The sequence below is a fragment of the Simochromis diagramma genome, unplaced genomic scaffold, assembly GCF_900408965.1.
Source record: "Simochromis diagramma unplaced genomic scaffold, fSimDia1.1 OVJJ01000674.1, whole genome shotgun sequence".
NCBI classification, from domain to species: domain Eukaryota; kingdom Metazoa; phylum Chordata; class Actinopteri; order Cichliformes; family Cichlidae; genus Simochromis; species Simochromis diagramma.
The window spans coordinates 205,256-221,812 of record NW_024387360.1 but is presented as its reverse complement, the minus strand read 5'-3'; the positions used below and the strand labels follow the sequence as shown (position 1 = coordinate 221,812).

Here is a 16,557-nt window from a genome sequence, read left to right as displayed (position 1 = left end):
TGTGAGGAACAGTGAGAGGAACAGTGTGAGGAACAGTGTGAGGAACAGTGTGAGGAACAGTGAGAGGAACAGTGTGAGGAACAGTGAGAGGAACAGTTTGAGGAACAGTGAGAGAACAGTGTGAGGAACAGTGAGAGGAACAGTGAGAACAGTGTGAGGAACAGTGAGAGGAACAGTGTGAGGAACAGTGAGAGGAACAGTGTGAGAGAACGCTGTGAGGAACAGTGAGAGGAACAGTGTGAGGAACAGTGAGAGGAACAGTGGAGGAACAGTGTGAGGAACACTGTGAGGAACGTGTGAGGAACAGTGTGAGGAACAGTGAGAGGAACAGTGAGAGGAACAGTGTGAGGAACACTGTGAGGAACAGTGAGGGAACGCTGTGAGGAACGCTGTGAGGAACAGTGAGAGGAACAGTGTGAGGAACAGTGTGAGGAACAGTGAGAGGAACGTGAGAGGAACAGTGTGAGGAACGCTGTGAGGAACATGAGAGGAACAGTGTGAGGAACATGTGAGGAACAGTGAGAGGAACAGTGTGAGGAACAGTGTGAGGAACAGTGAGAGGAAACAGTGTGAGGAACAGTGAGGAACAGTGGAGGAACACTGTGAGGAACAGTGTGAGGAACAGTTAGAGGAAACAGTGTGAGGAACACTGTGAGGAACAGTGAGAGGAAAGTGTGAGGAACAGTGAGAGGAACAGTGTGAGGAACAGTGTTCCTCTCACTGGAACACTGAGAGTTCCAGTGAGAGGAACGTGTGAGGAACGCTGGAACAATGAGAGGAACAGTGTGAGGAACAGTGTGAGGAACAGTGTGAGGAACGTGTGAGGAACGCTGTGAGGAACAGTGTGAGGAACAGTGTGAGGAACGCTGTGAGGAACAGTGTGAGGAACGCTGTCTCGTTTCATACTGCACATGGTTGCAATGACAATAAAGCCACTTGACCTGACATTGCTCTGGTTTTTACTCTCACAGAGAAGACGAGATGATCACAGCCGTCTGGACCTAGATTAATCGAATGAGTGCCCCTGACGTCAAGGTTTCGTGTGGATTATTTAGTTGATGTTGGTTTGAAACGATGACGAACCCAAGATTGTGGAGATCATCTGAGCTTTTAAGAAGCTGTCCTTAATACGTTGGAATCAGACAAGCAGGACAATTGAGGTCCTCTTGGATGGGTCCATAAAGAGAAGGGCTCTGTCAATGATGTCTCCTTTCCTTTCAGAATGGTGAAATCAGACTGGAGGATCAGAAGGTCAGTGGATCTGTTGAACCTCCAGCTGTCTCTGTCTATCTCTGTACTTTACTTTGGCAGAGAGAATTTCATGTCAGCAAGAAGTGTCCTTGGTGAAAGAGTCCCTGGTGAACATGTCGATATGTTAAACTGGGTCTAGCTCTCACTTCTATCTCCATTCAGAAGCTCATAAGTAACAATGGTTAAGTTAAAGCCCTCACAGAAAACAACCTCCACTGTGTGATGTCCCAATGAACCACTGCAGTTATAGTCCGATGGGCAGTAAAAGTCGAACCACCAAAATCAAACAAAGGGGGCCTAATATGTGAGTGTAACAGTCTAAAATGGTGAAGCTCAGATCAAATAACCGGCTCAGGCTAATTAAAGTAACACAAGTTTGAATGAAGAGATTATGGTGAGAACCACCCCACCCACTCTGACTGTGATGTCAAACCCTCACTGTGATGATGCTGACATGCGCCCAGCCGAAAATCTGAACACGGTGAACAGGACTCTGGTGGGAGGAGTCAGTGGCGGCAGGTTTGGCCAGTCAGCATCTAGACAACCGGGAGAGGCGAGTCCAGCCTCCCAATGCTCAGTCATTAGGGAGGCAGAGTGACAGAGGGCGGGATTAAAGGGTCCAATGTAGGCATAGCCATAACCTTCAAAGTCCCCAAAGTTGGTCAGAGCTAAAATAAAAAGGTCAAGGTCAAATAAATATCAAACAAATAAAAATAAGGAAAATAAAAAATTGTTCACTTACTCCAGTCTGTAAGCTGATAAACACACTTAAATAAGCGTGTGTGATATGACTGATTAAATGTCTCATGATCCTTTGGAGGTGGAGTGGTCTAATATGTGACTAACAAGCAGACTTTTCAAATTAAAAGTTTTATTAAATGTCTTCTGATTGTCATTCAGTTCAATTTTATTTATACAGCGCCAAATCACAACAACAGTCGCTCGAGGAGCTTTATATTGTACAGGTAGATCGCACAATAATACATACAGAGAACAACCCAACAATCACATGACCCCTATGAGCAAGCGCTTTGGCGACAGTGGGAAAGAAAAAACCCCTTTTAACAGGGGGTCTAATAATTGGCTGCTAACTCATCATTGTGTGATTGTTCTAGTGTATACTGAGTTAACCAAAGTGGTACAAAACTTTAACTGTAACTAAAGGTAATCTCTTTCTAAATATTTTACTGAACTTTATTTTAAGGTCCTGTTGGCTGATTGGATAACAGACCTTTGGAGGCAGAGCAGTCCTCGTCCAGCACTTTGACATCATACCAGTACCCCTCTGCTCATACTGGTGTCAGTCCGTAACCTGGACAACGCCAGCGTGACCGCTGCTGTCGGCATCGCCCGGGAAACAACGGGTCACATGACCACGGACCGACCAAGGCGATCTTGAAGGTTGTTGTCCGAACCTCTTCGATGCATAGCAACCACAGACACGCCCCTAGCAACCATCGAAGCTGCATCCTGACAACCTGCCAGAGATTCAGACGGATTTTTAGAAAGTCAACAAGAACACAAACTCGTCTGAACAAAGATGAAACACAAAAAACTGATTCAGGTTTGTCAAACTACTGTCTGTTAACAAGGAACCTGAAACCTCCACGAAATTATTTAATTATTTATTTAATTATTTAATTATTTAACCTGCAATGTCAGTTCATTTTAAAGACAGGGCTTAAGACTGCGGGCTTACCACCCACACGAGGGGCTGTAGGGTTGGGTGCTTAGTAGATAATGAGGCAGTCTGATGTACTGGCGCTCCGATTTTCAGCTTCCAAAACTGGCTTGTGGCAAATGTAATGTCGCCTTTCTGGTGTGAAAGGCGCCTGAGCTGGTGCATGAAGTTAAGATGTGATGACTAGATATAGTCAGGTTCACCTCGGTGCATAGCTCTGGTTCTCAACCAGTTTCCTATAGATGACCTGGACTCTGTTCCCCTCTGAGTTGCCCTTGATGTGAGGGCATGGACAGAGTGGTACTACCGTAGTTTTCGGGTCACAAGCCGCTAATTTTTCCCCACACTGTGAACACTGCGGCTTATACTGACGTGCGGCTTATGCATTTTTTTTTCATGTGGCCAAAAACATTTTGCCTGGTAACAGTAGACCAATAAAATTGATCAGTAGTATATATATCGTATATATTTTTACCGGTTGTTAAGAGACGTTGTAATGTTGTTTGTGCACTGTTCCGTAAAAAAACCATAAGCAACGTAATTTGTGTGTTACTGATATGTACGTATTAGGGATGCACCGATGCCGATACTGGTATCGGGGCCGATACTGTAAAATGTGTGTGTACTCATACTCGTAAAAGTTAACCGATACCATGAACCGATACTAACTTATTTCATTAATCAGAGGGTGGCTTGTCATTTTTGTTGTAGTTTTTTAGATTGGCCACTAGGGGGACATCCCGCGCTAAACAGGCACAGGGTTAGAGGAGTCAGACTGGCAGCTTCAGATAAAAAAAGAGAAACTGGAAGCTGCTGTAGCTAGGCTAAACAAAATGTCAGCAGTGTGGACCGGAACAGCCAACTTTAACTCAGGTTTTGGAAAAGCGATGAAAAATGTCAAGAGAAAATCCACGGGCAGGTAAAATAACGGAGGCTCTGACTCATTTTATCGCTCTGGATGACCAGCCAATGCCAGTCGTGGAAAACATAGGATTCTTCTCAGCATACTCGAGCTGCAATATGAAATTCCCAGCCGCCCACACATCAGGAGATAATGGTGCCAAAACTTTCTAAAGAGGTAAAGACAGCAGTGTGGTGCGCGATGTCAGTCCTTGGTTTAACGGCACAGTGGACTGATGATCCACGGGCAGATGGGGAGTTCGTTCGTCAATGCCGAATACTTCGTTATTTTGTTTGTTTGTTTACAATATGGACACTCTGCAAACAATTTAAAAGTTTATTTTATTCTCAAACCTAATTTGTATTTATTTTATTCCAAACAGAAGTGTTTATTTATTATTCTGAAAGCTCGAGGACAGTGCCAATAGTTCAGTGATATTTTGCTAAATTACAATGTGGAGACTCTGCAATAATTTAACAGAAGTGCTTATTTTTCACTTGAAATTTTTTGTGGTCATTTTTATTAAGATATTATTTATTATCGGCAGAGAATAAAATAAAACCTGTCTTCCAACTCATTGTATTTTCGTGTGTGTGTGTGTGGTAGAAGTATCGGTTTTTGTACTCTGTATCAGCAAGTACTCAGATCCAAGTATCGGTATCGTATCGGTTTGAAAAAATTGGTATCGTTGCATCCCTAGTACGTATACTTAAAGGTAGCCGTGTTACAGGTGCTGTTCGAGGAAAAGAAGCATTTGCAGTATGTATTTTTGTATGTTACCATAACATTTATGTTACCTTACGGATTAAATTAAACGTTTAAAATTCCTCAGGTGCAATATTTCTGTGTAAATATCTCATATTACAGGGGAAACGCATACGGCTTAAAATCCGGTGCGGCCTGTACAAGTACAAAATGATTTTCTTTCATGCGGCTTTTAATCAGTTGCGCTCTGTAGTCCGGGATTTACGGTACATGTATCGCCACGGTTGGCTGCCTTTGCTGTCGGAGTTTTCCCCGGTGATGAGATGGGTGGTTCCCTGCGCCTTGTGGTTGTGGAATGGGTCCTAAGTTTTGTTTGTGTGTATGAGCCAAATGACACCACAGAGTTCTCCAGCACCCCACCCAGCCTTCTTAGAGTCACTGGGTGGGGGTAATAACGCTCAATAACTCTCCAATAAGGAACTCTATTGTGCTGCTGGGTTACGTTTCTGCAGTGTTGCATTGCCTCTACATTGGCAGATCAGATGGTGGTTGCCCTGTTTAAGCAGGGGGTGTAGAGGGTGTGCTCCAACTACAGAGGGATCACACTCAACAGCTTTCCTGGGAAAGTGTATGCCAGTGTTGTGGAAAAGAGATTTGTAGTCGACCCTCGGATTCAGGAGGAAGGCTGAATCCACTGGTTGTGGAACACTGGACCGGCTCTGGCAGTCTGTAATAAGACTTAATAATGCTGACATACAACTCAGAGGAGACAAGCATCAGAAATCTGTATGAATCACTTGTTTGTAACACTGAAAACACATTTACACTAAACATACCAGTCAAAACAGAAGAGCAAGCTTTTGTTTTAAATAGGTTTTATAGACCAACATTGCTTATGTACACTGATGCTTTTACAGGGTTTGGCTTCCTCTGGACGCAATGCAGTCACATGTCACAGTTACATGGACAGCAGAAGAACATGTAGTCAAATTCAAAGTGGAATCACACTCAGGACTTGCTGTGAGGCAACAGTGCTAACCACTGCGTCACTGTGGACTGTGGGTAGCCAGAGTCACATGACCTGTAAGTTTATACTACAGCAGAGGTTTTAGATCCATCGACCAGCCTGCCACCTGAATGATGTAACATCTTACCTTTAACGTCTGCTCCTTAATCTTGTGTTAGGTATTAAAGTGAATAACAGATTAAGAATTTAGAGGCCTACGCAGTGCTTCGTTAAAAAATGATGACAATGTAGAAGCTCCAAGGTGATAAGGTCACAGGGACCTGCTGGCCCCTTCACAGAGGACCGCGCTCTGCTTTAAGGTGAGAATACTTCAATAAACCCTCAGAAGAAGAGCTTCTGTTTGACATCACATGACTGTGTGTCATCTCCACAGTAACTATGAATGAGATGCAGTTAACCACACGTAGGATGCTTGCTTGTATCAGCGTTTGAAAGCTGACTGTCAAAACCTCTGAAACGACCACATTTCCTCTGACCTCCTGCAGCTGTGACTCTGTGGGGTTTGTGAAGAGTCTCCAGGTGATGTCACAGAGATGCTTCCCTCTGGGGATAATTAATCTGAAGGTAGATCTGAGTCCACATTAGAGACTGTGATGACTTGAAGCTGAACACTCAAACCACCAGGCACTGGAAACCTTCAACCTCCTAAGGGACTAGGACCACCTGAGTAGGAGCACTATGAACTATGACCCCTTCAGGACTTGAGCCTCAGTGAACCGGCTTTCTGAAACAGGACCCTCAGCTGTAGCTCATTTGTGACTGGTTCTCCTCAGAGACCATAAATCCTAAAATTTGACCCTCAGGTACAGCAACTGGAGAGCAGGTGGAGGCTTTCACTGGTTGTCTGGCTGCCACCAGAGGCTGTCCAGAGACATGCACGTTGTGCAATAACACGATGATGGTGTGTGCAAATGTGCTGCCTCAGTCATGGCATCAGGAGAGATAGAGCAGAGTATGTAACTATGACCACACATGCTCAGGTTGAACCACAGAGGGCACCCGCTGACACCTTTAATCCAATCATGGTAACCATGGAAACACACACACACCTGAAAGGTCAAGACTTGATCTGCAGCTCTCTGATTGGCTGCTTTTAAAGAAGATCAAGCTCATTAACAGATTTACTTAAATCACTCAGGTCCCGTGCTCCCTATATTCAGGCAAAATGTAACTTTATGTATACAGCTCGGGTTTACAGCAGCAGTCAAAGAGCCTACAAAATTAGAGGGGCAATCGAAGGTGGGAAGGAAGAACTCCCTTTTAACAGGGAGAGGGCTCCAACGGATCGGAAATCAGACAGGACAAAACACAACCTGTCTGCACACACAGAGTCTAAGACTGTCTGAGCATCAGAAGCTCAAATATCAGAACAATCAATCGAGCGATCAATGATCTGTTTACCTTTGTCTCAGAGCTTCATCTGTCCAAAGGAAAACCAAGCAGATGATGTCAGGCTGAACGAGCGAGGACCAGAGACCAGGAGGGAGAGCGTCAACGTCCAGTTACATCCACTTACAGTGGAGAGAGAGAATCATGGTCGAGCTACATCCACTTACAGTGGAGAGAGAGAGAATCATGGTCGAGCTACATCCACTTACAGTGGAGAGAGAGAATCACGGTCGAGCTACATCCACTTACAGTGGAGAGAGAATCACGGTCGAGCTACATTCACTTACAGTGGAGAGAGAGAATCACGGTCGAGTTACATCCACTTACAGTGGAGAGAGAGAATCACGGTCGAGTTACATCCACTTACAGTGGAGAGAGAGATTCATGGTCGAGTTACATCCACTTACAGTGGAGAGAGAGAATCATGGTCGAGCTACATTCACTTACAGTGGAGAGAGAGAATCATGGTCGAGCTACATTCACTTACAGTGGAGAGAGAGAATCATGGTCGAGCTACATTCACTTACAGTGGAGAGAGAGGAACTTTGCATCCACCTGTGTTGTTGTCACGTCTTCACTTCCTGCTGATGATGTCAGCACCTCGCTGTAGTGTCACAGCTTGTGGTAAGAGGGCGACTGAGTCTTCCTGTGCAAGGAGCAGCAGGGGAGGTGAATCATGTGATCAGACAGGTGAGCTGGATCAGGTACAGATGATGGTACCTCTGATCTGCTAATCCCGGCCTGGATCAAGTCCATCTTCAGAGCTCCCTGCTGGACTGCAGCCTGGAATAGACCCAGATTAGTCTCAGCTACCATCCTGGAATATCCTGGGACAGGTCTTTATACTGCTCTGGGACCCGGAGGTGCCAGCTGGGATTAAAGAGTCACACTCAGAGCTTAAAGAAGACTCAGTTTTATTTACACCAGCACAAACTTCAGAGATACAAACTAACACCGTCAGTCCAGTTCAGTCAGTTTATTGGTCCATGTGGCCATCCTCTGGCCAATGAGAGAGCAGAGTAACACCACGGCAGTTCCTGATTGGTCAGAGGGCCATTCGGCTGACCCCGGTGACCTCAGACAGAGATCTTGGTGTTCCTGAAGCTCGAGTTGTCCCTGAAACAGAAGACAGAAGAGGTCTCACTGCTTTATCAGGATCGTTTCCCACAATGCATTTCACCAGTCAGCAGTGACAAGCACAGCTGTTAGTTTAAACACAGAATTAGTGTCATCTGGGCAATCGTTGCTCAAGAGTTCAGTTCGTCCTGTAATCGGAAGGTTGACGGTTTGTTGTGTCTTTGAGCAAGACACTTCACCCGTTGCCTACTGGTGGTGGTCAGAGGGCCCGGTGGCGCCAGTGTCCGGCAGCCTCGCCTCTGTCAGTGCGCCCCAGGGTGGCTGTGGCTACAATGTAGCTGCCATCACCAGTGTGTGAATGACTGCATGTAGTGTAAAGCGCTTTGGGGTCCTTAGGGACTACATAAAGTGCTATACAAATACAACCATCTGCTGCAATCCTCCCGCTCTCTAAACACGCTTGAGTGTTTACACTGGGTTTACAGGGAGGACAGAGGGGTAACAGTGGGTTTACAGGGAGGACAGAGGGGTAACAGTGGGTTTACAGAGTGGACAGAGGGGTAACAGCGGGTTTACAGGGAGGACAGGGGGGTAACAGTGGGTTTACAGGGAGGACAGAGGGGTAACAGTGGGTTTACAGAGTGGACAGAGGGGTAACAGTGGGTTTACAGGGAGGACAGAGGGGTAACAGTGGGTTTACAGGGAGGACAGAGGGGTAACAGTGGGTTTACAGGGAGGACAGAGGGGTAACAGTGGGTTTACAGGGAGGACAGAGGGGTAACAGTGGGTTTACAGGGAGGACAGAGGGGTAACAGTGGGTTTACAGGGAGGACAGAGGGTAACAGTGGGTTTACAGGGAGGACAGAGGGTAACAGTGGGTTTACAGGGAGGACAGGGAGAACACGTACATTTGATCTCAACTTTGACCTAAAGAAAACAAATGTCCTGATTTCCTTTCATTAGATGAAAAGTGGCTCCACCTCATGTCCCAAACATCAACAGAGGACAAACCCTGTTTAGAGGATCATGAACCCTTTAGACCTGCCATAGAACCAAGAAGGAGATATTTTTACATGCTGTGGAGCAGTTTTTGGGAGCATTTCAAGTTGCTATACATCAATACAACTGTTATAGCCCATATTTTAGCATTAAGTCCATAGTAACTACATAAATTGCAAAAAAGTGCAATAAACCAGCGGTCCCCAACCCCCGGGCCTCGGACCGGTGCCAGTCCGTGAGTCGTTTGGTACCGGGCCGCGAGAGTTGAGGCTCAGGTGTGAAATGTATAGTTTTCAGGGTTTTTATCGGTTTTCAGCGTTATTTTGTTATCGTTTTGATCGTTAACTCTGTTTTCCTGGTCTTTTCACATCCATCTTCATCCGCTTTATCCGGGGCCAGGTCGCGGGGGCAGCAGCCTAAGCAAAGAGGCCCAGACCTCCCTCTCCCCAGCCACCTCCTCCAGCTTATCCGGGGGAACACCAAGGCGTTCCCAGGCCAGCCGAGAGATATAATCTCTCCAGCGTGTCCTGGGTCTGCCCCGAGGCCTCCTCCCGGTGGGACATGCCTGGAACACCTCACCCAGGAGGCGCCCAGGGGGCATCCTTGTCAGATGCCCGAACCACTTCAGCTGGCTCCTTTCGATGTGGAGCAGCAGCTGCTCTACTCTGAGCCCCTCCCGGATGGCCGAACTTCTCACCCTATCTCTAAGGGAGAGGCCAGCCACCCTTCGGAGGAAGCTCATTTCTGCCGCTTGTATCCGCAATCTCGTTCTTTTGGTCACTACCCACAGCTCGTGACCATAGGTGAGGGTAGGGACGTAGATCGACCGGTAAATTGAGAGCTTCGCTTTTACACTCAGCTCCCTCTTCACCACGACGGATCGGTGCAGCGTCCGCATTACTGCAGCTGCAGCCCCAATCCGTCTGTCGATCTCCGGCTCTCTTCTCCCATCACTTGCGAACAAGACCCCGAGATACTTGAACTCCTCCACTTGGGGCAGGAACTCATCCCCAACCCGGAGTGGGCACTCCACCCTTGTCCGGCTGAGAACCATGGCCTCAGATTTGGAGGTGCTGATCCTCATTCCCGCTGCTTCACACTCGGCTGCGAACCGTTCCAGTGCGAGCTGGAGGCCCTCACCCGATGAAGCCAACAGAACCACATCATCCACAAAAAGCAGAGATGAGATTCTGAGGGCCACCAAAGCGAAAGCCCTCCGCCACTTGGCTGCACCTAGAAATCCTGTCCATAAAAATTATGAACAGAACTGGTGACAAAGGGCAGCCCTGGCGGAGCCCATCACCCACCCGGAACGAGTCCGAGTTATTGCTGGCAATGCGAACCAAGCTCTTGCAACGGTTGTATAGGCATCGAATCTTTTCACATGTGTTATGAATAAATCTTATTTTTTTCGGTACCGGTACTAGTTTTATTTTGTTGACACCTTAAAAGCCGGTCCGTGAAAATATTGTCGGGCATTAACTGGTCCGTGGCGCACAAACGGTTGGGGACCGCTGCAATAAAGTACAAAAAATTTAAAATCGTTTTTATTTTTTTAACATATATTTCTAAATAGAGAAATTTAAGAGGCTTATCCCTCAAAACTTTAAATACAAAAAAGTTGCACAAACAGTTTCCCACCACAGGGAATTTATTTTGTGTCTTCATAGATTTATTTTTGAGATACAGCAATTTTTATATACTGCAGAAAAAACTAAAACCAATCCTAGAATGCAAATTTGCAGAGAAAACAGCAGGTGAGTCAAAATAAACTATTTAAAGCAGCGCAATTTGAGTCCTAAGCATCCCAGAAACTATTCAGAAAAGCATGAAGTCAAACATGACTTTTAAAAGCATCGGTAAAGGCCTACAAGTAAAAAACTACATTTTCCGCGAAAATGACGTCACTTCCGGTTTCGGGCAGGTCATGCGGACATGCGATAGAATAGACGTCAGCGCGAACTAACGTAGCAAGTGTTACAAACAGCTGATCGGATTGGCAAAGCGTGTTTCTGGAATATTATGTTTTTGTTGCTTCAAGTGCTTTTTATGCAGTTTTTGCAAAGCTTTATGTGGAAGGAAACCGTGACCGAGGACAAGCTGATGGCATCAGATGCAAGTACAACTCCTCTGGTTTCATATGCAAAAAAATTATTGCGCTAGCTTACGAGGTTCCGGTTCTACCGGGATTTAAATATGGTTAGGCAAAACAGAGCGTGCCCGCTCCGACCGGCTTTAAAGGGTTAAGTACAGATGGTTTAGAGCTGAGACAGGTGACTTTGATCACCGTCAGGTTCATATGAATACACTCAAAGCATCAGCCAACCTGACAGCACAGTGTTAGCAGCAGTAACAGTAGCAGCAATAACAGTGGTAGCACAGTGGTAGTACCTGAGGCTGTCGTTGTGGGTCTTGTACTCCATGATGGTGTTAGCTGGAAGGTTCAGGACTCGTCTCAAAGTGTCTCTGATTCTGGACGTCGTCGTCTGGTCGTTGGACGTCCTGTTCCAGATCGACAGGATGTCCTCCTGACAGACAGACGGGTTACAGACAGGTCAGAGGTCAGATGTTATCATAAACGTACCACAGGCCTTCAAGCTGGCAGTAGTTAAACCGTTACTTAAAAAGCTTGTTTAAACCCAGCTAATCTTAGCTAACTATAGGCCAACAGCTAGCAGATCATCTGCAGAGGCTCATTGAAGAGTTTCAGTCAGGTGTCAGAGCTCATCACAGAAACTGCTTTAGTGAAGGTTACAAACGATCTTCTTATGGCCTCTGACAGGAAATGGTGAATGGACTGGTTCTCCTATATCACTTTCCTACTCTGAGCACAGCGTGCCTGGTTCACCCATCCACACAAGTCCTTTTTCCTATCTAATATTTACACACACACATACTCCGATGGATGCATCAGAGCACAACTCGGGGAACCAGTTTGGATTTGGGAGACAGACGGTCTAATTTTAAGCTCAGGCTAAGGGAGCAGACTCCTGTCAGTGGAGGAGCAGCAGCTCTCCTCTGAGCTCACTTCCAGCGCTCATATATCGGACTCACTGATTTGGTCTGTGAACACAGCTCGACGACATTGCTGCCACAGTCTTCCATACAGGACACACTGAGGCCAAACAAGACCCCACCCGTCCAGCTGAACCCACGCTACCCACTGATCAGATCACATGATCCAGACTGGAAATACTTTTACTTTGAAAGATGTCGCGGGAGGTCCCTGAGCTCTGGAAGTGGAATTCAGCACTGAGCATGACGCTCAGTGTAGTTTCACATTCTTATTAAAAAGGGGACCAGCACACCAGCACTGGGTAACCCTGGTAACCCTGTACGATGGAATCACAGACGTCCTCTCTCTGCTTGACCTCTGCCCTCCACAGACTTCCACAGTCATCACTAGCTGCACTTTAGTAACACAGTTCTATTGTGTTTTACTTGGACAGCACTGAATCCCAGTTTGAGCCCTGATCTCTCAGGTAGAGGTCTCCGCTCTGCCTCACTCCGACTCAGAGCAGCAGCCCTGCAGTAGCACAGTACTGCAGTGGTTGTGTGGTTACCTGGAAGCGTATGGAGACCACAGCCCCACAGATCTCCTCTCCCACCATGAACTGCTCGCCCAGCATGGCCAGGATGATGTTCTCCCAGAACCGACTCGCCAGACCCTTACGCAGCCGGATGATCCACTTCCCCCCACTGCGGTTAGACTCGTCCTGCACAGGTGAGACAGACAACAGGTGAGACAGGTAGGAGACACAGGGGGGAGTTTGAGTGCGTCTCTGTACCCGATTGGCTAGCTTGTTCATACATCCTGTCATGTGGTATGGTTCTGCAGGTGACAGTCATGTGACCACACAGCTCTAACATCCCTGCAGGAAGTTATCTGGGACAACTGGTATGAGCAGCACAGCAGGGGGGCGGTACAGGATTGCTGCAGTATCACAAGCTCCAGTATCAGTACTGCATTAGCGCATGAGTACATCTCCAGGATTACTCCTGCAGTACTCGAGTACACTGATGAGCAGGTAATACTTCCCTGTTAAAACAGCTTTTCTGTTAAGAATTCTTGGTGGAATTATTATGTATTATAATCATGAGCATCCAGAGAGATGAGTAGTGGTACAGCAATTAGTGAGCGAGTTGGCAAAGCCGGGTTGAGCAGGTACGTTTTGAAGCGTGCTTTAAAGGAGTGCACGGAGTCAGAGGTACGAATGGTAGCAGGAAGACCATTCCAGAGGTTTGGTGCTGAAGAGGCAAAGGCACGATCACTCCTCGTCTTCAGACGAATACGACGTGAATCCCACAAAGTCATTTAACCAGGGTGAGGGGAGGATCTAAGATGCTTCATCTTTACGGGGGCCACCAGGGCCAAGGTGGTGGAGCATGAGGATGACATAGCATTCATGACTTCACCAGCCGAGGGGGGAGTGCAACAGTTGGGTTCACATCAGGATCAAGGCAGGCGGAGTTTAGAAAGACAGCAGTGAAATTAGCCAGAGTCGATTACAGGTACGGGGCAACCATCTGTGTTACACCTACGTCGGCATCAAACGCAACCAGAAAAGGATCAGAGGCCGACACCGTCCTCAATGCTAACATCCAGGCTGCCAAAACAAACACGTTATTCAACGATAGCCACTGTGCTCAAACAGCCCACGGCCCTCAGTAACACTCCAGCAGTACTTCATTAAAACCCTCTGAAGCGCTACCTTTCTGGAGGTTGAGGGGTTTGTGCGCTGCACAGATCCATGGGCTTGTGTCAGAGGGCTTTTGCCCCCTGGTAGGGCCTCCCGTGACAAATTGGACATGGGTTTAGGGACCAGACAGAGTTATTAAAAAACCTCCATGAGAAGCTCACCCAGGAAACAGTTCCCCCTGCCTGGGGTTACCAGGGCCACGCCCTGGAGCCAGGCCCAGGATGTAGCTGGGCACAGCCAGGGAAAGAGACAGGGGCCCATCGCCGTACTACGGGCCATTTAATCCTTAAGCAACCATTGCAAGAACTTGGTCCGCAGAGCCGTCAGTAGGCAGGACTAGTTCCTGGTGGGACATGGTACTCTCACCGATTCTGTTCAGAATCTTTATGTACAGAATTTACAGGCGTAGCCAAGAATCTCATCTCTGGCTTTCGTGCAGATTGGTTCTGTTGGTTTCATCAGGTGGTGTCCTCCAGCTGGCACTGGAGCGGCTGCAGTGATGCTGCACCGGTCCATGGTGGTGAAGAGAGAGCTGAGCCTCCTGGGCAAGGTGCGCTTGTCGTGTTCTCCAGGAGGCGGCCAGCAGGAGGGAGGTCTGGTACCCCTGATCTTCATCAGCACTTCACTAAGAATTCATTGATGCTTCCTTCATTAGTACTTTCTTGGTGTGGGTGTGGCCTAACACAGGCGTGTCTGGTTCGTGGTGATGTCACTGCAGCCCTGCATGTGTTGTGTGTCTATGATGATTTTATTGTTGTACTTTCATTTGAGCAGCACAAATCTGTCCTACACGAGTACTGCAGGAGTACTGCAGGAGTACTGCAGGAGTACTGCAGGAGTACTGGGTACTTAGTTACCTCCCACATGGGTTTGATGCCCTCCTTGAACAGGTGGAAGTCGCTGTGCCCGCTCAGGTCGCCTGGCCTCACCAGATGACTGTAAAACCTCCAGAACTGCTCCACCTGAACACACATTATTGGTTATCAGAACGATCGATCGCACAGACTTACTGATCCGGTCAGACTGATCATGTGACTGAATCAGAGAGAGAAGAAATAAAATCGTGTCAGACTGAAACTATCAGTAAAGCTGACGGGGTGTGGTCTCAGAGGAGGCGTGTCCTCACAGAAAGCTGTCCATACGTACCGAGGCCACGGTGCCGATCTGTCGTATGTTCTGCTCGTAGCTCAGAGAGCTGGCGGGACGACTCGGGGTCCTCCTGCTGTACCAGAAGGTGTAGTTATACTGCAGGGGGTGCTCACCTGCACCTGGACACACCGTCTGCAGGTTACAAAACACACATCACAGCTGCTGACCAATCAGGCCCTCACAGTCTGAGGGTTTTAAGAGTGTCTAAACTCAAGGTGTGTGCCCAGTCAGGGCCCGCGTCCTTCAGAGGCCGCGTTTGAAGGCCGATTACGTCACAGTGGCGTGACGAAGGCGGTCCTGAATCGAAGGCTGCTGCAAATGCGTCGTCCTTTTCCTCCGATTTCAAGGATGGGTTATGATGTGGGTTGGCACATCATATCCCAGGATTCATAGCACAGCAGAGGATAAAGTGGGGCGGCCGCAGAGTAAACAAGTGCTGAGTTTTATGACTCTTATTTATGCGGCGATACAAAAGTTCCAACAGGAACATTAAACAACACTTTTAGCTTCCTGTCAGCAAAGTCACGTGACATTGTTTTTATGAAGCACTTATAATGTTCAAACAGTTTAATCCTACAGAGACGTGATGATTTCATGCATAATTACAGTCAGTCATATAGCCACAAACACAACTGTTGTCTGTCCTCTAACGCCACGTGTCTCAGCGAGACTTCCACCTGGGATAACATCACGTGCCTACAGACACGCGCACGACGTGAACAGGTAACCAGGTAAAACAGAGGAACAGGTTACCTTGCGCCGGTTGTTGTTGTTGTTGTTTCCATCGGCATTGTCAATGTGACAATCTGTCTCCTGTGCGTTGTCATCTTGGGGTCTGAAAGACAAACAGGAAGTACTCAGCAGGTAATCCCAGGTGTCACCTGAGGGACGTGCCCATGGTTTATGGTGGACGAACAGCTAAAATGCTTGAGTCATCTTTACGTTTGCTTTTCCACTGATATGTAGCCTGCATGTGTTATCACAGCAGGGCCGCTGTACACCGAACGACCAGCAGATGGCAGCAGTGAGCTGTTAAACGGGGCTTCGTGCGACCGAAACCATTGGCTGGAAAGATTCGACACACCGCACCGTCACTACTCACAGGTGAAGTCGCCCCTTTATCTCACGTCCTTCCTAAACTCCATTTAAAAGACGGAGCCCTGCGCTGACGTCACACCTCCACAGGTCCTCTCACTTGTACACAACAGCGCACGCGACCGTCTCACGCTCCGAAACAAACGGACTGTTCAGGGAGGCTGTGTCAATAAAGTTTAGACCCCGACTGCCTGGATAAAAACGCTGTTGTTAACGGCTAACTCTTATTTCACGCAGTCTGTTTAAATAAAGTTTGAATGAATCACACTGGATGCTAGCTCTACGTGCTCGAGCGTTATCTGCAGTTATTTCCGGGTCAAAGGTGAGCCTTACCGCTCCAACTGATCCATCTCTCCTCCGTGTCTCGTTCTGCTCCTTATCTCCGCCTGTATCACCTGTACTTTTCTATTTTTAATCTATTGTCCCTACTCGGCTTCTACTCAACACACTGGACTGCGGTGACGGCTTCTGCCAATGCGCATGCTTACGGCGGAACAGTGGACGGAAGGCGCGAAGGGACAAATTTAATAGCTGTCACTAATCGCCCTTTCACGAAAGGTTATAAAAGCGAAACATTATGTCC

At 47.4% G+C, this 16,557-nt stretch overlaps 1 protein-coding gene across 2 annotated transcripts; it reads right to left on the bottom strand.

Annotated features, from left to right (window-relative positions):
- Positions 1-2,683: 2,683 nt before the first annotated feature.
- Positions 2,684-16,497, bottom strand: LOC120718777 (eukaryotic translation initiation factor 4E type 2-like). Of its 2 annotated transcripts, none has more exons than XM_040007486.1 (7): positions 16,308-16,497; positions 15,633-15,714; positions 14,877-15,011; positions 14,588-14,692; positions 12,594-12,746; positions 11,422-11,558; positions 2,684-2,729 (listed from the first exon to the last, which is right to left on the bottom strand). In XM_040007486.1, exons 1-7 carry the CDS (start codon positions 16,322-16,324, stop codon positions 2,699-2,701), a joined length of 660 nt encoding a protein of 219 aa, XP_039863420.1. In that variant the 5' UTR covers positions 16,325-16,497; the 3' UTR covers positions 2,684-2,698. The 2 variants fall into 2 exon arrangements, with proteins under 2 accessions (XP_039863420.1, XP_039863419.1); XM_040007485.1 differs by lacking the exon at positions 2,684-2,729 and adding an exon at positions 7,852-8,070 and having other exon boundaries at positions 16,308-16,493.
- Positions 16,498-16,557: the final 60 nt, after the last annotated feature.

What these genes read in the sequence shown, in the direction of transcription:
- LOC120718777 (XM_040007485.1), bottom strand. An exon ending in ACAACAACAACCGGCGCAAG is followed by an intron (nt 15,012 to 15,632) that starts GTAACCTGTTCC and finishes TGTAACCTGCAG; the next exon opens with ACGGTGTGTCCAGGTGCAGG. An exon ending in GCATCAAACCCATGTGGGAG is followed by an intron (nt 12,747 to 14,587) that starts GTAACTAAGTAC and finishes TCACCTGTGCAG; the next exon opens with GACGAGTCTAACCGCAGTGG.